General features: G+C 41.0%; 1 protein-coding gene across 1 annotated transcript; it reads left to right on the forward strand.

Annotated features, from left to right (window-relative positions):
* Window positions 1-255: 255 nt before the first annotated feature.
* LOC122885924 (vang-like protein 1) lies at window positions 256-21,610 on the forward strand. Its single transcript, XM_044217703.1, has 9 exons — window positions 256-441; window positions 5,555-5,804; window positions 6,787-6,958; window positions 12,290-12,718; window positions 14,197-14,372; window positions 15,606-15,739; window positions 17,445-17,595; window positions 18,541-18,775; window positions 19,493-21,610. Exons 2-9 carry the CDS (start codon window positions 5,734-5,736, stop codon window positions 19,751-19,753), a joined length of 1,629 nt encoding a protein of 542 aa, XP_044073638.1. The 5' UTR covers window positions 256-441; window positions 5,555-5,733; the 3' UTR covers window positions 19,754-21,610.
* The last annotated feature ends 225 nt before the right edge of the window (window positions 21,611-21,835 follow it).

The following is a 21,835-nucleotide window of genomic DNA, read 5'->3' on the forward strand; positions in this document are numbered from 1 at the left end:
TTTCCTCCTTCAGCAGATGAATGTGAAAACAGCCTTCAAGTGTCAAACTCTGCGCACACATCATTCTGCACAGTGAAAGTTAAACATCCAAGAGAAGTAACAATGAGCAAAACACATTTTTGAATGGGGGGTGATTTTAAACTTTGATTCAGAGGCAAAATGTACCAACTTCCTGCTTATAGCAGTTCTAAATCTGTCGTAAAGGACGACCTCTTGTGGGCTGCATCTGAAAATACTCATTTTAGTGCACTTGAAGTGTAGTATACCTCCATGCTGCCTCCCTCTCCGGTGCCGCTAACCACAATGGCCAGGCTCGTATGAGGGATCTGCCCCTGTCAGTACAGTGGGCTAGACGCGCCTCAGCAGCAGTAGCAGCAGCAGCAGATTCACTGACACCGAGACGCAAGCGGAGGAATATGACACACATCTGAGAGGGAAAAGGTAGGTAAATGAAGTGATAATCGCGATGCTTTGTTCATTACACCGGGCATATCCTTCCCAAAAGCCTGTGAGCCACCTCTCACAGGAATTGCTGATGAAGTTCAATGCTGCCGTCGTGGAAAAAAATGGTTTCCTTCTCATCAGACAGATGTAGCGTTTAGTCCTCCTAACCCATATTTATGTGGGGGCTAACCTTCATGCTTTTTATTTAGACACTGCTCCAGTACCTCTTATGTGTAAACAAATAGATAGAACCTTAAGAAGGCATGCGTTATTTGAGGTGATAGCAGCTTACAACCTGCTGTGATGTGTTAATGGTGTTCAGGATGCGACTGAAACGAGATCTACTGTAACCGAAACTGCAGCTGTGTAACAGAAGTAACAGCACATCCCCGGCTCGCTCAGACCCAGAAGCCTGTAAAATAAAGGGCGTTTCAGATCAAGCGGCCTCTGCGGGGTGATGCTGTGTGTCGCCATCAGCAGCAGCTGTCTGGAGAGCACACTGTGCACAGCTGGATGAGGTGTTACTATGACTGAAGCCGCTTCACGTGCCTCCTCTGACACTGTCTGTGCTGTCCTCCTCAGTGTCTCAGAGTCATGATGCTGCAGTGAAACTGTGCAGCACCTACAGTCATTTATTATTGAGCAGTGCTGACAGGTCCTGTGCAGAGAGGTGTAGGGACACTGCGAGGTATATGGGAACCCCTTAAATAGAAAAGTCATTCCCTGGAAGCTATGAATGATCAAAAGAAAGTGGTGTTGGCTCTGCTTTTGTCATTGTTCTCTTTTAAACCATATTTTCTGGCTGGCAGGGCAGTGTTTCACAAGTGAAGAAGTGGAGCTACCTTTAGGCTACTGAGGAGCATTAGCAGCCTGAAAAGCTTGCATGGTGTACTGCCTGATGCATTGTAGAGTAGTGTACCGTAGTGTATTTACAGACACTGCTCTTAAATAGGAATGTACTGAGATAGCTCTCCCACGCGCACCACCTCACTCCCTCTCCCTCTACTGTACTCTTATTTAGTTCCACATGAGCGAATCAGAGGGGACTAAGTTTGCATTCCAGAGAACTGTGTCAGGTCTTAACTTTCTCCTTTTACTGTGGAGTGTGTGGTTGTGTGTGGGTGTGGGTGTGGGTGTGGGTGTGTGTGTGTGAAAGGGCAGCAGGGTGGGAGTGGCTGAGACTCTATCCAGTCACTCAAAGGTCACAGGTTTGCTCTCTGCACATATCTAACAAATACCTTTGTGCCAAGAATCAATTGTTAACGTGTCACAGCAAACAATGAAAGGAACATACACAGGAAGCAAGTTCCTAATTACATCATGTATCCTAGTGGTGAGGTCTACGAAGTAAGAAAAAATGCTGTTTCCATGGGAGTTTTCATATCTCTGCATCCTTGGCTCAGTTTGTGTAATTTTAGTCAGTCAACAGCAATGTTATAATACGTTAATCAGCAGCTGTTCCTCTGGGTTATCTGAAGTCCATGGAGGGATTGGAGATTGTTATCACTATAAATAACACTGGCACACACTGTATGGCCCATTATTTGATTTCAAAGAAGTCTTACCCAGATTGCTGGATGTGTGTTACTCATGTGTGTTTATGTGTGTTTGTCTGCTTATGTTTTTTTTTATTACACCAAAATAATATGCAGCTGAAATAATTAGTTTGTAATTCTGTCGATCAACAGAAAATCAGCAACTATTTTGATAATCGGTTAATTGTTTAAAGCATTTTTTTGTAAAAATGCCAACAATTCAGTTGTTCCAGGTCCTCAAGTGTGACTATTTGCTGGTTTTATTAGTCTTCTGTGATAGTTAATTAAATACTGTTGGCATTTGAACTGTTGGTTGGACGAAACAAGCAATCTGAAGAAGTCACCATGGGCTCTGGAAAACTGCGTCACTATAAATGACTCTGTATAGACCAAACGGTTAATCCATTAATCAAGAAAATACTTAGCAGATTAAGCAAAAATTAAAATAATCATTAGTTGTGGCCCTAAAGTAATATGTGTTGTATATGTAGTAGATGGGGTTTTGTACTTTGTTGATTGCTTTGAAATTGTGAAACAAACGATAAAGGAAATAAACTAACACAGCAGACTCCCAGCTGCTGCATCTGGCAGATTATGGCATAATGCCACTAGGGCAGGGCACACATGAAGGAAGGAAGGCACAAGGGCTAATGGGTGTGAGGGAGGGCACAGATGCCATGGTAACCAGGCCTCAGCATGTGCTCTAGATGAGCTATGAGGCTGGTCTGTGCCGTTTAGGGTGCCAACATTGCATCGGACACTTTAATGGAATCTCAAATTCCACACCTCTCCTTCTCTGCCCAGATTGGAGACCGAAGTCTTTGTAGTCAAGGACATTAAACTAAAATCCCACATTCTCAGTTTTATTATTAATTGATGAGTTGCATCAGCAGGGAAAAATGCTGCAAACAACCTGACCTATCAGATGTTACAGCTCTCCGCACGGAGACCCACACATATTTGTTGCAGTAGTGCAGTCTGTTTAAATTCTCTCTTTGGAATAAAACAAAAAAAAATGAGCCCATAACACCTCATGTGCCTGTACCTCTGAGCATGACCATATGTAATTACAGTAGCTCCCACTGTGCAACAGCCTCCATCCAATAAACGAACACGTTAATGAGTGTTTGTTTTACATTAGTGTCACTTTCTGCCCTTGTGAATCTCTTCTTGGTGCAGCCAACCAGAAAGGTCTGTGGCGAAGCAATTACGCTTCACTAGAGAATCCATTTTCCACACAGAGTCCCTCACAGAGGACTTCTGAGTTTTTTGGATGGACTGACTCAGAGTAAGCAGGCAGCCGCACGTCTCTAACGCACGTTGTTATGCCCGCATGCTTTATTCATAGTTATCCGTTGGTTTGTAACCGATAGTTTTTCTTACCCCGTGGCTGCGATTTTCCACATGGCCTGGTTCACTGTGCCTCTTCATGCTCGTCTCGTGAATGAGTGGCCTCTCAGAGGGATCATCTTGGCCCACATACCACTGCCATGCGTTCATAGATCAGCACTCAGGGGGTTAACAGCTTTTATTCAAAGCATAGCCTTATTCATTTAACCATACGGGTGCTGGGTGTGATGAGAAGCCATTGTTTGCTCTTTGTGCCCTCTCACTGTGCCACCCCCCACCCTCACTCTCTTATACACACACACATACACAAGTGTATCACACAAATTTACTCTCAGCAGGGGTGATTGATTATTGCTGCTAGATGGGGCCTCCTGCCCCCGGTGTTGTCAAGGCAACAGTGGACGCTCCAGATGTGGGTTAGAGATGAGAGATATGACTTTCTTCTGTCAAAAAAAACTCTGCCTTGTGTTTAAAATTTGATGCAACATCAGCTTTGATGCTGTGAGTGGTATGTTCCAGTATGTTCATGTACAATATTTATTGAAGTCCTGCATATATAAAGCTCTGCCTTATTCAACATATGTTCCCCTGTTTCAATAGCATAAGTGGCTGTATCAGTAGAGATTGATGTCCAATTCTTGCTCAGAGAAACTGTGCTTTTTGTCACATATGTGTGATAGTAAGTTACTATACAGCTCTGCAAGAAAATACAAATTTTAGCTTTTGTCTGACACATGTAATCCTGTAGACAGTCAGTGGTAATGTACATAATTTATATGCATTGTACAGCAATCCCTAATGGAAAATCTGTGGTTTCTCATATATGCACCGTCCACATTTCCCATGGTGGGTAACGGAAGGAGAGAAAAACTTTCAACCCGATCTGTATCATCTTAATGGAAATCAGCTATATTGCAGTGTCTTCTTCGAACTCCATGCCACTGTGTGCATTCACATCTTAATATGCTGAATGGGCTATTTTACTGTTTATATGCACCACTGGCTACAGAGATAACAAATAGCTTGTAAATGAGGAAGGAATAATCCCGGTTAGTAAAATGAGACTGTGCTGGGGATAGTGATTGGCAGGTGGTTGTCAGGACAACAGCTGGGAGACAGACAGCGTGTAGATTAAGGTCTAAATGAATGGTCATGCATGGTGAAGCACTAAGACATCCTCATGCATCACACAGCATACATTAGGGCCCAGGAAGTGAGTCTGGTAGATTCAGTCTGACCCTCATATTGACTTAAATGGGAATGACAGGATGGAGAGGTAGTTCATATAAAACTGAGAATTTAGTTGTTTAAAAAAGGACCATATTTTATTGCTTTCAATATGGCCATAGCTATTAAAGAGGACAATATGGTAACATCCTTGTTTTATTTATTTATTTATCTATTTATTTTGTGGATGTATTGGTTTTAGCAACCTGATGGGAATTTAAATTTCTACAATTAAAATATTGCACATGGGGGATTCCAGTATTTTTTAGAATCATTGTGTTTAAATTTGACTGTTTTTATTCCAAAAAGTAATAAATAAATAAAGGCATCAGCATTACTCCCGAGAATTGTATTCCTGGCAAACATTTACAGAAAGGACAATTGAATTACTAAATAAATAAAATGTGAAAAATCAAAGAAATTAGAGACCTTTTTAGTTTCTATCAACAATCTTGTAAAAGTAGCTGTTGTATTGTGTCAAATTTGACATTTTGAAACCCATTTTTCAGTCATATCTTCTAATAGTGCTGTTTGAAACTGGTTGCACTGGCTCTTTTCTCTGAATCTCCTACAGTAAGTCTGTAGGATTTTCAACAAAAAAAATATAAAAAAAATGTATATTTAACCTATATTTAACCAGGAGGTCTCCTGAGATGCATTATTTCTTTTACAGGAGGGAACTGGCCAAAATGGCAGCAAAATTCACACACAATTAATTTGAGAGGCATAAAGGAGAGAGCCTGACTAACAGTTACAACCTTCATGAAACATGTTTTGAATGTGGCTGTCCTACAGTACAGATAATAGAAATGGATGATGTCTCTAATATTTTGATTACTGGTTGTTCTGCTCTCTTTTAATATACATTGAATGATAAGAATCAGCACAAGTGTGTACAGAAATATACTGCCTGGTAGCCTGGCTAGTGTATCAAATGCGTTATTTGTTAGACGTTGCAAGCAAGTTTTAATGCAAGCCTCTATCTCTCCATCTCTCAGGTCAATGTGGCTACTAAAGCAGCTCTCTGGAGTAGTTGTCCGTCGTAGTGGATTCCCGAGTCCCGTCTCTATAGCAACCCATTCCTCCTCCTGAGTACTGCTGCCAACTTACCCTCTCTGCCACACGACGAATCTCTCCTCATCCCCCTGGCCAATCGCCAGCTCCGAACTGCGTTGGAATGGACACTGAGTCGACCCACTCGGGCTACTCCTATCACTCCAGCCGCTCTGGGAGATCAAACCGACATGGGTATGCTTCCTGTCTGCTCGCCTTTCCATCTGACTGTCTGCTGCTCCGCTTTATCCGTCCATCTCTCCCTTTTTATGACTCCTAGATCACATGCTGCATCTCTCACAGTACCCTTTGCTTTGGTATTTCATGTAATGCCTTCAGTGCACTTTGAGTTTGTTGTGTTTGTCTTCAGTTATGAGCGGGACACATGTTTGTTGTAGCCAAATAATCAGATGAGAGACTAAGAGAGAGACAGAGAGGGAAGAAGCTAGAGATTGAAACAGACAGAGTTTGTGGATTAGGGTCGTCACAGCTGAGTGGCTCTAACCTATTTCAGTGATTCACTCGGTCCATTCTGCAAATGAGTGAATCATTTGATTCCCGTCCTGCTGATGCCACGCCTGTGTTTGTCTGCATTTCCCTTCCTTTCCACCAGCTTTTTGCCATGTAGGGCTGCAACTATTATTATTATTTTCATTATTGAATAATCTGTCTATAATTGTTCCTATTCCTAATCCAACCTAATCAATTAATCACTTAGCCTATAGAGTGTAAGAAAATAATAAAAATTGCCAATCACAAGTTCCCCAGAGTCCGTGGTGACATTTTCATATATCTTGATTTGTCAGACAAATGGTCCAAAACCCAAAGATATTCAGTTTAATATCATAAAAGACAAAGATAAGCATCAGATTTAAAGCACATTTTTCAGAAGCTGGAACCAGGACACTTTTTGCTTCAAAAAAGATTTAAATGATTAAAAGATTGTCAAAATGGTTTCCGATTAATTTTCTGTCAATCGGCTTATTGTTTCAGCTCTTGTTTTGTGCGTGTATTTGTGTTTGAGTACTCATAAACAACTTGGATGATTTGCTTGTATGCATGAGTTTAGACCTGAAATTATCAGTCACACATATTTTGATAATTGATTCTTTTGCCATTTGTCAACCAAAAATGCTTCCAGCTTCTTCATGTTTATTGTGTGTCTGTTCAACTCCAGGGATCGAAGCCGTGAGCGGCACAAGGCCAGCAGCAGTAAAGACAGCAGTCGCTCTGAGAGGTCCGTCGTCATCAACCCCCCTGACACTCCCTCTCAGGACTCCCCTGTTCACAATGGAGAGCCACTGCCAGGAGAACCCTCGCCAGTAGCAGATCATGGAGATGAGGCCCAGGTATTTTCCATTACAGTGTACAATGGAGTAACATAAAACTGTACACACTACAAAAATGGAATGTCTAAACTGTGAAGGAATGCAGGCTGTTTTTTAGACAAATGATTTATTCATTTAGAATAAATCAGAAGGCCCAGTAATCCATCTATGAATTCTGCACCATAACCTTATAAACTCGTCCTCACACAGCTGGCTGCCCATTAGCACAGCATCTGACACACAATAACAATGGTGACAAGGGATCAAATAGGTCAGAGGATTAGCATCCCTCTTGTAGGCCTGGACGGATTTGTACGGACACTGTGTTACAGTGTGTGTGTGTGTGTGTGTGTGTGTGTGTGTGTGTGTGTGTGTGTGTGTGTGTGTGTGTGTGATACTAGGTATAACTGTCATGCCTGATAGCTTTGAAAGCAGAGAAAATTGGTTCCAGTCATTCCATAAAGCTGATTTTGCTGAGCTCTGCAAGCAAAATAGGTTTTTAAGTAGACGCAGGGAAGCAAAATGCTGTGATAACGCAGCTCAAAGACAGAGTGGGTATTGAACTAAGTCAACGCTGCAGGGATTAAAGATGCTTTCAAATCGTGATCATTATTTAAAGAAGTTGTTTGTCATTTTGGGAAATACACTTATTTCTTGTCTTGCAGAGAGCTGGATGAGAAGATCGATTCTACTCTCATATCTGTCAGTTAAATATGAAGCCACAGCCAGCAGCTGGTTAGCTTAGCTTAGCACAGAGACTGGAACAGGGGGAAACAGTTAGCCTGGGTCTGTCTAAAGGCAAAAAACTAAATTCACATATCAGCACCTCCAAAGCTCACTAATTAGTATTAGTATAGTATATCTTGTTTGTTTAATCTGTACAAAAACCAAAATTTAAAAAAAATATGTTGTTTTACGGGGTGTTATGTGCTAGACTATTTCTTTGCCGGGAGCAGAGACTTCTTGTCTTGTTGACACTGAAATTGCTAGGCTTTATAACCCCCTCTAGCAACTTGTTGTTTTTACATTTTGGTTTTTGTGCCTATTAAACAAACAAGATATAACATGTTAATTAGTGAACTGTAGAGGTGCTGGTAAGCGTTTTCTTTAGCTTTGAACAGAGCCAGGCTAACTGTTTCCAGTCTTTATGCTAAGCTAACTGTCTCCTGGCTCCAGCTTCATATGCAACGGACACATATGAGAATGGTATCAATCTTCTCATCTAACTCTTAGCAAGAAAGCAAATAAGTGTATTTCCCAAAATGTCACACTATTCCTGTCTATATCCTATAGATTGTTCTTCAGAAAGAACTCTGCCTTTGGCTGCCTTCACATGTTCTCTGACCTAGTTGAAATCCATAGTAAAATTGTGTATGTACTGTTAGTTTGAAGAGAAAAACGTGTGTGTGTATGTGAAGTGGCTGAGTACAAGTTGCCTGCAAAAGATGTAGTTCCCCACAGTGATTATAATTTAAAAGTATAGAATATTATTTAATGTGATTAGGACCTGAACGTGTCTCCAGCCAGACTTTTTGACCATTTCTGAGACGTCTGACCTATTTTGCCGTCTCTGCTCAGCATTCCCTTCTGGCTGGGCAGCCACATTCCACCCTGTCATGTGATTGTCAGCTTGTAGCTTACGTCCATTGTCCGCAATGTAAGGTAATCTGCCATTGTATTACATTAGCCCTCCAGACAAATATGTCCAAATGGCACAGCAGCAACAGCACCATCATTACCACCACCACCAACACCAAAGTCCACCCCAGCCAGTGTTTTTTTGGAGCAGCTCTGTTAGATGGCAGAGCTGTTGTAACATTAACAGGCTCCAGTGCAAAGAGACATTCTCACAGACTGAGATTAGCTTTAGCATCCAGCCAAATGCCACTTTGAGGAAAGCTGATATGAATAATCCTCCATGTTTACACGCATGCCTATGACATAAGGATACGGTCTTGGACCACAGCTCCTGTGTGTGTGTGTGTGTGTGTGAGTGAGTCATAGAGAGAGCGCCAAGTCTGTTACTGAGACTGTCCATGCTTTGTGCCAGAAGGCAGCGGCTTCAATTCACAATGTTAGCTCCAGCAACACCAAAGCGTATATGGAGAAGCACATACTCTTGTTTTGGAATATCACACTTTGCTTCTTTGCCCTTTTCAATGACTACATGGACACACACACCTACTCATATCTGCTACACTCACATCTTTTTATGTAATGTAAAAATATCCACCACAATAAAATGAAATGAGTAAATTAAATGAGTAAATTGTAGGAAACCTGCCAGACATTTTAAACTTATGCCATTTGTTTTTGTCCCATATCTCCTATGACTCATTTGAACACAAACACATACACAGTGACACTGATCTGCTCACCAACACAAACACACCAATGTATAAATGTCGTTTTAACCTCCACCCAGGCCAGTGGGGCTTAACCATTGTGTTTTGCAGTTGGCAGACTGTTCGGTGTGTGTATGTCTCTGTGAACGGTGATAATCAGTATGTTGTTGTGCTTTGTGACGGTGAAACAGGCCTAACCATAATCCATATTCACCCTCTGCCAGATAAAAAGACTGCCAAGTAAGCAGCAGGAGTCATGTTACTCTCTCTCTCTCTCTCTCCTGTAACCCTTCTCTGTTTCATTCACTCTCAATTACTTAATCTTTTCCTCACTTTACTGCATATAGAGATCAGGCCTGATTAGTGTAGCATTAATCTTTGGGATTTTAAATCTTAAATACAGCCTGTTAAAACAACAAACAATAATTCCAGTGAGACATCAGTCCAATCCCTATTTTATGATTGCAAAAATACACATTTTCCACATTAATACACGCAGCAGGAGTTTTCAGACTTATCCACTCTAAAGGCTGTTTATTTGGTGAGAAAATCAAAAGCTTAATATGGACAAAGGACCAAAATGGAGTGGGAAAAAAGACAGATTTCAGAATTTGGTCCACTATGTATACTCTAAAAGACAGCATCTGTGCACAAGTAACAACTGAGCAAACTTAATCTACTGATGAATACTGTGTAATGCTGTCAGATGCTCCAGAATAATAAGTGGACCTTAAGTGGAGATTGTTTAGTCAACTACTGTTTCCACGATTAAGAATGAACTGTCAAGCTTTGTTTTTGTATTCCCACTTGTTCTGCTCTTTCACTGAAGTGTGGAATGACGTTGATTGTTCACAGACCCTGTTCCAAAGGTTGGGACCCTGTTAAATAACTTGGCTTAAGAAAGAAAAGGAGCAAAAAAGGAGAGATGTGTGAGGAATAGAAATGAGATCAGATACTAAATGGAGTTGACACTGCACTTACATAGCTGACCTCTGGCCACACACATTAGTCTGGCAGACAGATACCAAGAATTAAATGCTGCTTCTGCATCCCCCCACAGCCTTTCTTTCGCTACTCATCTATGTCTATTTCACACCTTAACCACTGCCACCCTCCCTCTCTCACTTTCCATCCCTCTCCTCTTCTCATGCTCATTCATCTTCTGGCTCTTGTTGGCATCTGCTCCTCCAGCATGGCTGAGGTAATTAGCTGTGAACAGTAATGGAGGCAGAATTCATATTTATGTACCATATTCATGCTTCATTTTCCTGATTGGAAATATGCAAACGCAATGTTGATTTCATATTTCACATTCCACAAATAGCAGCAGGGTTCACTTAATCTTAGAAAGTTATATGAACATAATAGCCTGGGGTGGCACAGTTTAAAGTGGGATACAGACACTCAAGACAGGTGAGAATGAATGTGACCGTCTTCTGTCTGTGTTACTCACAGCCTGTCTGGTTTCCCAGACATCATCAAGCCCATATGGCTGGAGTTTGGGGCTTTATAGACAGTCTGATGAGCTTAGGTGTATGCGTGTGCACACGTGTTTGAAGCCATGAAGGTATATCGGTTCAGCTTGTCATTTTTCTAGCCCTCATCTCTCTCCCTCTTTCCGCAGCTGCTGCTCCTGTGATTGGTTGTAGTTGGAGAGATATACAGTGCAGTTGCACTCTAGGGGAACATAGAATGGCTAATTACCTAAATAATGACAGGCACACAAAAAAATTAATGCCCTTTAAGAGCAGATTTGTCATAAATTTATTCTCCCTGTGTCTCTTTGTTGAACAGATTTATTCTTAAAATTACCCTAATTTGCAATGATGGGCCTGGAAAGCTTCAGCTTTTCTTGTTGTGATTCAGTGTGTGTGTGTGTGTGTGTGTGTGTGTGTGTGTGTGTAAGTGTGTACCCGCATATGTCAGTGTGCATCTTCCTGCCAACGTGAATGTTACTGCGCGTCCCAGCCTGTCATATTACATCAGTGGGACTTTGCAGGGCCTGTCATAATGACACAAAACTCCAAGAAAATCAAACATCTCTAAATAGCGTGTGCACAGTGCATAAAATCTGTGGTGATTGAAGTGAAGTGAGTAAAATAGGATAATGGAGGCATTGTTGCCTGTCAGATTCATGTTTATATTTATCAGTTGATTTGCCAGTTTCTCATGAATTTGACTCTGGTTTGTCTATTTTGTCAACCATTTTACAATTACAAACACATGTCTCTTACCGCTAGTAGTATCTAGCAATGAAGATAGTTTTTGGTTTTCTTTGCCCAGATTATATCCATTTTCTCCTTTATCCCAATACAGTAGAGGTTAACAGATTTTTTTGTGGTCCACACAGCGTTGAAAAATTAGACTACATTTAAAGCTGCACTAGCCAATGTTTTCATATTTTCAATGGATTGAATAACTATGTGTAATGTGAAACAGGTCGCTCCTAGAGACAAAGCCACAGAGAATGATCACCCAAATCTAAGCTCCTCAGCTCGAGTATTTTAGCATGTTTTAGCTCATTGTCTAGGTTTTCCTGTGCATTCTGCTCTCATCAACCTTGTTTCCAGACACAGCAGGCAGCTGTTTTCAGCAAAAAAGCTCTGATAAACCCACTATAGACGACCTGCCCAGCACCAAACGCCAGACAGACAAAGTTAGTGACTAGCTGGTAAACATAGTGGAGCATTAGTATAAGCTAAAAAGAGAGTGACTACTGGACATACATTCATATGAATGCAAATGTTGCATTGTGTATGCTGGAAGTATAAATAAGAACCTGTTTTGTTCATTTAACAATGTGATAATATGCCATTATTGATTGTACAGCTTGTTCTGCTGCCCACAAATGGCCAAAAACATCAATTAATGCAGCTTTTTTTTTCAAGTTTTTTGTGTAATTTCGGTGAACCAACCCTGTGTCAACAATCCAACATATCCATATCCAAATGTACATCCATTGCTTGTAACATACCCTTCCTTCACCTTTCTTTCTTTCCTCCTTCAGGATGATAACTGGGGGGAAACCACTACCGCAGTGACAGGCACCTCAGAGCTGAGTATTTCCCAGGAGGAAGTGGTTGGACTAGGGAAGGGAATACAGGACCGGACCCAAGGCTTCCGCCGCTATCTTCCCCTTGCTGTGGGTTCGTGTGTGGGGCTGCTGGTGCTAGCCACGCCCCTGGTCTTCCTGCTTCTTCCGGCTGTCATGTGGCCCGACAGACTGCAGGCTTGTGGCGCAGCCTGTGAGGGCCTCTTCCTCTCGATCGCCTTCAAGCTCCTCATCCTCCTGGTGGCCATTTGGGCCTTGTTTCTCCGACCGGGCCGCGCCAGCCTGCCCAGAGTGTGTGTGTTCCGTGCCTTCCTCACCACACTTACACTCTTGCTCACCATGTCTTATTGGCTCTTCTATGGGGTCCGGATCCTTGATGCCCAGGTGGGTTTGAAAGTGTGCTACAGTATGAGTATTTAATTTATGGCTCTAAGAAAAATAGGTACTCTCTGTTTAAGTTTTACAAAATATTTTTATTATTTTCATATAATGTCATTCATGGTTGAAAAACATTTTATTTGAAATTTAGGAGCACAATTTAAGAGAGTTTAAGGGGTTATTTAAAACAGTAATGAGGCTGCTGCATCAGAGCTGTGTGGTTTTCTCAAAATAATTTTAAAAAATGTGACTCAAACATTCTCTGTGGCCACGTTATGACTTTTATTCATACATACGGAGTCCCCTAAAGGTCATGGCGAGATTTTTTTGAGGACTACTTTTGCATATGTTTTGCATTCCCTCACAATACTTTTGTGTTACCTCGCAATATACCTTATATGATGTCCGTTGCAAAGAAGTTATCAGAGAGAACATTATCAAACTTCTAGGTAGGAGCTGTATGTATAAGGAACATCAGTTATTGCTCCACAGACCTTCTACTAAAACCTGTTTCAGCATTAAAGATTACTTTAATTTGTTTTGTGCAAAGAACAGAGGACCTTGTGCAAAAATGCAAAAAGCTTTCCAACTTGTATTGGTCTGCATTCCTGATGTATCTCTGCAAGTGGTTCAGTGTTGTCTGCTCTTTCTGTGACTGAACCACAGATTCTGTTTGCAGCATTTCAGTCGCCTTCTTGTTTGTTGCTTTCTTTGACTTGTGCTGTATTGATACAAATACAGCACATTAGCTTAATGAGGTATATTCAAATGCACATCTGTAATAACGCCTCTGAGGATGTCTCCTTTCTTCAGTTAAACCCCTCTGGGGTACAGTAGAGTACAGAGTACAGAAACGAATGAAACCGACAGCATCCTGCAGATTAACCATTCTGCTTTCTTCTGGAGAGACCTCTTGATCTAAGAATTTGATTAATTTTACTTTCACTAATTACATATCCATGCATGCCTATTGAGCAGTAGTACTATATCAGCATACTTAATGCCCAGTTCAAAGTAAAGTTCAATGAACAGATATACTGCTGCATTGCGCTGGGAGCAGCTGAGCGGAAATAGACATATGGCTCAGAAGGAATGAAAGAAGAAAAGTATTGCAAAATCTTATGTTGTACAGTGTGCACATAAGCATAGAACTTTGAGTTTTTATAGTTTTAGATAGCTCTTGGATTGTTTTTAAGGTACCATTTTAGGTTATTCTAGATTAAACCTCCAAGGAGGTGTAATCTTTGATATTTTTATTAATGATTTTATAATTGTATTTTGTTTCATTCATATTTTATGTTATCTGTGTGTTGTTTGTGTTTAACGCGTTACTGCTGTCTATCCTGCCCATGACTCTCTTGAAAGATGTATTTTTAATCTCCATGACACTTTCCAGGTTAAATATAGGTTAAATAAAATTAAAGAAGAGGTTTTCACCCAAAGCAGTGAATGTTTTCATGAAACCTGTGATGTGGTATAAGCAGGATGAGGACTACCATGGTATCGTCCAGTTTGCCGTGTCCCTTGTGGACTCCCAGCTGTTTGTCCACTACCTGGCCGTGGTGCTGCTGGAGCTTCGTCACTTCCAGCCCTGCTACAGCGTGTGTGTCATGCGCTCCACTGACGGAGAGACACGTCACTACAACATAGGACAGCTCAGGTATGAACGCTCTCTCACTGTAATTACCTCCTCTGTGTGCTTTACATGCAGTTCCTAATGAAAAAATATGATTGAAAACGATTTTACCTTTTACAGTTTCACATGTGAATATGAACTTTCTGTACAGTACATGTTGAGACACACACACTGGCACTTGATCACAGTCATTACACTCTATCATGTTGAAGTATGTGTGTAATTGGAGACTCATGTCCACAGGGAAGACTGGCACAGGCAGTAATTGAGTTACTCATCAGCCTCCGCGTCTAGTTTGCTCAAGGCGAGCTATTCTAGTAGTTCGGGGGGAGGGATGAGAAAGTGCCGGACACAGGCGCTATGGTTGTCTTACTTTGTTTCTATTCTGATCGAGTGTGTGACTACGACAGGACAAAGAGACAACAGTGGTAATAAGATAAGGTTTAATGGCTTAATGGGTTTATCATTTGCATTCTTCTTGTTGGTGTGAATGAGAATTAATTTGCAGGATGGTAAACAGGAAGTTAAGACCTGTACAGGAGGCAGAAACACATACACATTGTATTCATAGCTTCCAACAACTTAAAGGGGAACTGCACTGATTTTACACGTCAAAGTCTGTTTACAGTTCTTGGGGAGTACTACTGCATATGTTAAAAAAAAAAAAAAAGAAAAGAAAGAAAAGTTATATAAAGCCTTTTGTGGCAACAGGGAGCTGCGCGAAATCTGATAAATTGCCTCACGTGATGTCACTTGAGTCATCGTCGGTTGCAGCTGAAGACTAGAAGTCTGAAAATGAAAAAAATCTGGTGTGGAGTTAGAAAGAAGTGAGCTTACCAGACCTATGTAGCCCACTCCTCAGCTCTGCTCAAGGCTAGCAGCTCGGGCTACATTAGCCACTTCTAGCATAACATACCTGAACCTCAAGTTGCATTGTGGGTAATGTAGGCGCCAGGTTTTGACAAGGACGAAGAATGCATGTAATAAAAAAGACAATATCTCTGGTTATGCTACATTAATTTTTATCCTTTTTTGTAAACTGTCATCATGAGTCTGACAATGTTTTAGGAGTGCAATGCTAAACTGGTATAGTCTTTTAATTGAAGCAACATTTTAATTTCACATAGGTCTTCATCAGGAAAAACTCACTGTCCAGTGGATTCATTATTCAGTGTCCTATATAAGTCAGCCATAATGTAAACCGTATCCCTACTGTCTCTGAGTTTTCTCTCTCTATCCTTCTCTCATCTCACACAGCATTCAGAGGGCTGCTCTGTCCATTTTGGAGTATTACTACAGAGATTTTCCACTCCATAACCCAGCACTTCTCTCTGCCTCAAAGCACCGGGCTGCCAAACACCTGGCCGGCTTAAAGGTCTACAATGTGGACGGTTAGTCGCCTCATCTGTCCCAATAGTTACCTGCCATATTATATTACATTTTTGTTGTTGTCCCCTTTGTTGTTACCTTTCATTCCGTGTTCACCAGGTTTTCCACTCCTTCTGCTTTCTTGTTATGATGTTTTCCTTTCCATCTCCATCTCTTCCATAAGCAGCTTTTAAAAACAAACTGAGAACATACCTTTTGGACAGTAAGTAAAAATAAAAGTCCTCAACATCACTCGCACAGCATTTTATCACAGGAAGCCGCAAATTTCACGGTTCAGTTCACTCCATCTCTAGTGCACTCTGAAGCCTCCGTGCTTGACATAATGTATATACTGCATCTGTGGCAAACACTCCAGCTACACGCGCACACACATACACACACATGCTCTTGATACATTGCCTCCCTGCTCCCACACACACACATTCTGTACTGCCACATATTGGACTCTTTTTAAAAGGGTCTTTCACTCGCCATCCATCAATCCCCCATTAGCTGCACAACACTGAGGATTTGATGATCTATGGCAGGGATGCAGTATGGGATATGATGTCCTCATAGCACCTCCAATCCACCCCACCCCCTTTCCTATCAAAGTGCAGCAGAAAGGCCTCTAGGGGGCCGTGGATTTTCAAGCCTTAAATAATTCATCACAGTAACGCTCATTCCTCACATACTCCCACATCACTCCTTCCTCCCGCTTAGCGTGTCTCCACCTCGGCTCGCTCTGGCATTCTTTTTCTACCCTCTTCTTTATTTCATTTTTTGCTTGCTTCAACCCCCACTCACCCTCCACCCACCCACCCCATTTCTCTCATTCAAAGTCATTCACAGGCGCTCTTCTCATAGCATGAAAATGTAGGCCAGAAAGTTAAAGAGGCTGGTGTTTACCCATATTTTCATTGGAAAATATTTATAAGGTTCCCTGTGCAAATGATCTGACAGCATTCTTTCCACAGTATACACTAGGATGGTTTTTCATCCATGTTTTATTACTACATTCAATCTCTCTTTTTCTCCTGCACACACACACATAAACACACATATGCAGATCCGATTATTAATTATTTATATCTTCACCTTACCTGCAGCGTTTACTCCCTATAACCTCCCCCAAATTGTACTGATCTTCATGAATATGGACCAGATCTGACTCCCCCACAATAAAAAACCCCATGAACTCTAATATACTGCTGTACAAGCTCCATTAGCTTTATGGGTTTGTCACACAAACCAGTAAATTCACAGATCAGACAAGAACTATGTCCTTTGAAGTGTAAAATGATGAATATTTAATCCACACCCCAATAAAAAGGTTTCTGCATCAGACTGTCTGTGGAGAGACATGGATGCTTCCAGTAGAAATTGCCTCTTTTCTCAGTGCTATAATTAACATTCTCTCTGACTGAGACACATGATCTGGCAGGATGCCCCAGATAAGTAACAAAGATTAACATACATTCTTCTCAAATCTTTCTCAAACGTCAGTGGACTTAAAAATGAACATAATACTGGCCAAGGAGGTTGATTCCCTGTTGTTTTACACCTCTTGTGATGTGTAGATCTGAGCTCTCATCCCATCTGACCTTTTCTGTCCATGATTCAGATTGAGATACAGCCCATTAATCAGAGTCTGGTGGGGTCAGGTGCCACTACCTCCAGGTCAAACTGATATAACCAATTTGCCTGTGTCCTCTCCTTTTGGTGCAGCCCCAGGGACCACAGCAGGAGCGCAGCCTGGTAATGGGAATCAGACACGGACCATGGTTACAGCTGCCGCCAAGCGCAAAGACAGCGCCCACAATGAGCTGTACTACGAAGAGGCCGATTACGAGAGAAGAGTCCGTAAACGTAGAGCCAGGTGAGTCATGGGAACAAATGACAGCATGTCGGGCGGCAGCTTACTGATCTAAAGACTCTTTCGGCCACACACCTTTGTACGTAAATGTGATGGCAATTTTGCACGTCGGTTTGAATGAACTTCTTGTTTTGCCTCCTTAAAGGAGAGGTTCACAATTTTTCAAGTCTGTCTTAAAACAATAGTCAGGTGCCCATATGAACCTTGAAACAGGTTTTTGTTGCTATAATCATTCCTCTTGTTCATACTGGCCATTAAAAAAATCCCTTCCTAATGTGCTTTCAATGTAAGTGATGGGGGAGTTAGTCAAGTCAAGTGGATATCTTCCAATGTTACAGTCTTTTTAGTAACTATGGATCTTTTAATGGCCAGTATAAACAGGAAGTATAATTACAGCAAGCAAAACCTGTTTCAATGTACATATGGATGCTTGACTAAAGAACTGAGAAAAAACCCTTGTACAATCACATTTTAAATCAAACCTGCAGTCTCCCTCCCTATATTTACAATTTTTATTCATGCCCAACAGGATGGATGAAAATATAAATATCATGCAAAAGAGTCCCAACTTAACGTCTTGTCATTCTATGCATGTGCTTTTGTTGGACAAGTGAGAAGCGAGATGAGCCATCAGACTCACGATTGCTTCAATAGCAAAATTAGTTTTAAATCTCTCACTGATGGATTTTGGCTCTTTCCATAACAGTCCTGTCATGTCTGAATAAAGCTGTCAAGAACGTTGACATAACTGACAGAATGTCTGAATGACTAAAAGCCATTACTTTAACTTTAAATGATAGACGAAGCCAGCAATATTATGAATTCCATGTCTGAAAAGGACTTAACACTGGTGCATCAGAGTGTTGCTTAATGATCGGTATGGATTAAATACAAGCATAGAGATCTAACAGTAAGCTAGGTGCCGTGTGTATGTTCCTTTTTTGTCAGGCTGGTGGTGGCTGTGGAGGAGGCCTTCACACATGTCCGGCGGATGAAGAAAGAGGATGAGCATGCAACTCCATCCGACATTATGGATGTGCGTGAAGCAGCTCTGGCTATATTTCCCTCCATGGCCCGTGCCCTGCAGAAGTACCTCCGCACCACCAGGAGGCAGCACTGCCACAGCATGGAGAGCATCCAGAAGCACCTCGCTTTCTGCCTCGTCAACAACATGAGCCCTAAGGTGAGTTTGACTTTGAACCCTTGAATTAGATAACTGAAATTCTAATGAGAATAGATATGTTACAGGACCTGAAGGATAATTCCAGTTTATTACAACTTGGGTGTTGTTTTAATAGTCCTGGCCATCATGTCTCTCAGTTATGATAACAGTGTACTCACCAATGTAATTGCTAAGATCTGGGAACACAATGACATTGCTGCAAAAAACAGGGTAACAAGCCAACACTTTAGCCTGATTATCCAAACCACTTTTAAACTAGGATTGTGGAACTCCAAAAACACACAAAAAATCTCAATATTATGGCATCTGTTTACTACTTTTTGAGCTCTTATTTCTTTAAACCGAGGACAGATTTCTTTTTTTTGTTGTGCTGATATCACAGTTCACATGGCATGAAGAACGCACAGAGGCTTGGAGTTGCAGGAATTCTGGCTTGCAACACGTTTCAACCTTGGCGCTCTTCCTCAGGCAGCATCAGGCAACTTGTGTTTCTTGCCTTGTCTCACAGTTTGTAGTGATGATCTCAACAGTTAATGTAGTGGTATAATGTTGTTTTTGCAATTAGGCCAAATGGTGGCCAAAATAATGCAAACAAGACCAACTGAGGTTGTAATAAACTGGAAATAGGTTTAAAATAAACTTCTCAGTATTGTGCTGTTAAAAGAAAGGTTTTCTTGGTGAACATTGTAGTGTCATTGGCTGTTTCTGTGTGTCCAGGCTTTCCTTGAAGCCTACCTGGCCCCTGGTCCGACCCTGCAGTACGCCCCTGAGCGCTGGATGGCTGACCAGTGGACTTTGGTCAGCGAGGCTTCTGTCACTGGCGGTATAAAGGAGGGGACAGAGTTCCTACTGAGGTGTCTTGACTTTAGCTTAGCTGTGACCATCAAGAGCATCCCTTACATCCGACTAACTGAGGAGTACATCGACCCCAAGTCTCACAAGTTTATACTGCTGCTCCAATCAGAAACCTCAGTTTAACAGCGACACAGTGGACCAGTGCTGCTCCTCTGGACTTAGAGGACTGTTACAGTTATCCTGCTGAATTTTTCAAAAATAACTTTTTGTACTGTTTTTTGTACTTATGTTTATGTAATTTTCTCACATAGAGTTATCTTTGTGTCCTTGTCTTTGTCCCGGGCGACATGAAAAACGATAAAAGACAGAAAACGAGAGGGAATATGCTTTGATTTCTCTGTCCTGACATTTGCAGAACACAGTTCAGGTATTCCTCTATGCACTGCAGATGACCCTCACAAGTTTTCTTCTTCCTTTATTTGCATGTGCCAGTGTGTGCCTGCGAGCGAGAGTTAATGATTTTAGGAGGAGTGTGTGATTTAGGTGTGTGTGTGTGTATGTGTGTGTTTTGAGTGTAGTGTACACCCGGGATCTGTCTGCCTGTCTCTTCTTTCTCTTTAGAGTTACTATAGCGACCAGGACATTTAACATAACCCGAACCTATTTCACCAAAACTGCTCTTTTCCAGTCTTAGCAATGATTATTTAACTGTCCTGTATTACAGATGTATGTACAGTATTTATATGTGAATATACTTTATCCCTCCAGACTTTTTATATCAAAATTGTGCATTGCTTGAATGTTTTTTTTAACCTTGTCAAAGATTTTTTTTTTTTTTTACCTTGTCTGTTCGTGCTGTATTTGTGGAGATAACTGGACTGTTAATAGGTGAAGACATGTTTATAAATGTCAGACAAATCACTGGAGTCTCTCGGACTGAATGCCAACCACAGTACAGCTGAATACAGATGGTCTAACCAATAGAGTATGAATAAACACATGTGACTGCTCATTATGTTTGCTTTTGTACAGTTAGGTGTGTGCAGTGTACGCTGATCTTTTTGTATGGTAGCAGAGACAAAATGTTTGGACGGCTATGAGGTTCATGTGGTAGACCTTTTTATATCTCATATTAAAACTGTTGCCTTTGTGCTGTTTAATTGCAAAACATATGCCCCTGATTTTCATCTAAATTCATCATGAAAGGGGTGTATTATTACAGCGCCTCTCTGCATAATGTAAATCCTGTCAGCCAAGTGAAATATACTCAGCCATGAGCATAAGACAATGCACAACCTAAAGGAATATTTATTTCAGCAATTTCAAAAGATTTAGGACATTCTCTCCAAATCTCTCTCCAAACTGAATAGTCACTTATCTCATGCTGGCAAGTGTTTAAACAAGTGTTGAAAATTAATAATTTTGTGTAAATTAGCTCAACCCAGTGTCAGTATTTCTACTGTCAGTATTTTGTCTCAGTGTCATACTACTGCCACCTGTCTACAGCTACTGCAACAGGAACACTGTCCTGAGCATCAATCAAACTGTTAATTTTAATAAATATTTGATCTGTATTTTTAAAACCCTCTGTATTTATGAGGCCTGTTATGTTGTAAATTTATATTTACACAAGTGTTAACTGTGGTCACAGACAGTGTAGTTTTGTTTAGGCTTTTAGAATGTTGATGGTTGTAAATAGTTCTTGACTACACATGTGCCTCAGTTATACATATTTAGGATGTGCTCAGCATTTGCAGTTTTCAAGCGTGTGTGTGTGTGTGTGTGTGTGTGTGTGTGTGTGTGTGTGTGTGTGTGTGTGTGTGTGAGAGAGAGAGAGAGAGTGAGAGAGAGAGTAAAAGAGAGCATAGGGAGCAAAGGGAACATAATGAAGAAAAGAGATTGCTTTCCCAAATGTCATGCAGCTAACTAGTCATGTTGTCTAGTTGTCAGCTGTCTTCTTTTATACAACCGAACATGTAAAATCACAACAGCTGTGTCAAAGTCACATTTGTAAAAAATAAATCTTTGTATTTCAAGGCATTTGATTATTGTTGTATTTTTATGTAATGATGATTGATATAAATGGGTCACCTGGTATATTTTATTAAGAATGGTCCGCTTTTAGTAGCCTTTACAGTAGCAGTTTGGCTGTTAGTGAAAAAAAAAATCCTGAAAAAACTGTATTTAATGAATTTTACCTGATGAAGGTCTGAGGACTAAAGACATTTTTTTGGTTCTTGTGTTATTTTGAGGAAGAGTTAACAA

This window comes from Siniperca chuatsi, linkage group LG12 (genome assembly GCF_020085105.1).
Source record: "Siniperca chuatsi isolate FFG_IHB_CAS linkage group LG12, ASM2008510v1, whole genome shotgun sequence".
Classification (NCBI taxonomy): domain Eukaryota; kingdom Metazoa; phylum Chordata; class Actinopteri; order Centrarchiformes; family Sinipercidae; genus Siniperca; species Siniperca chuatsi.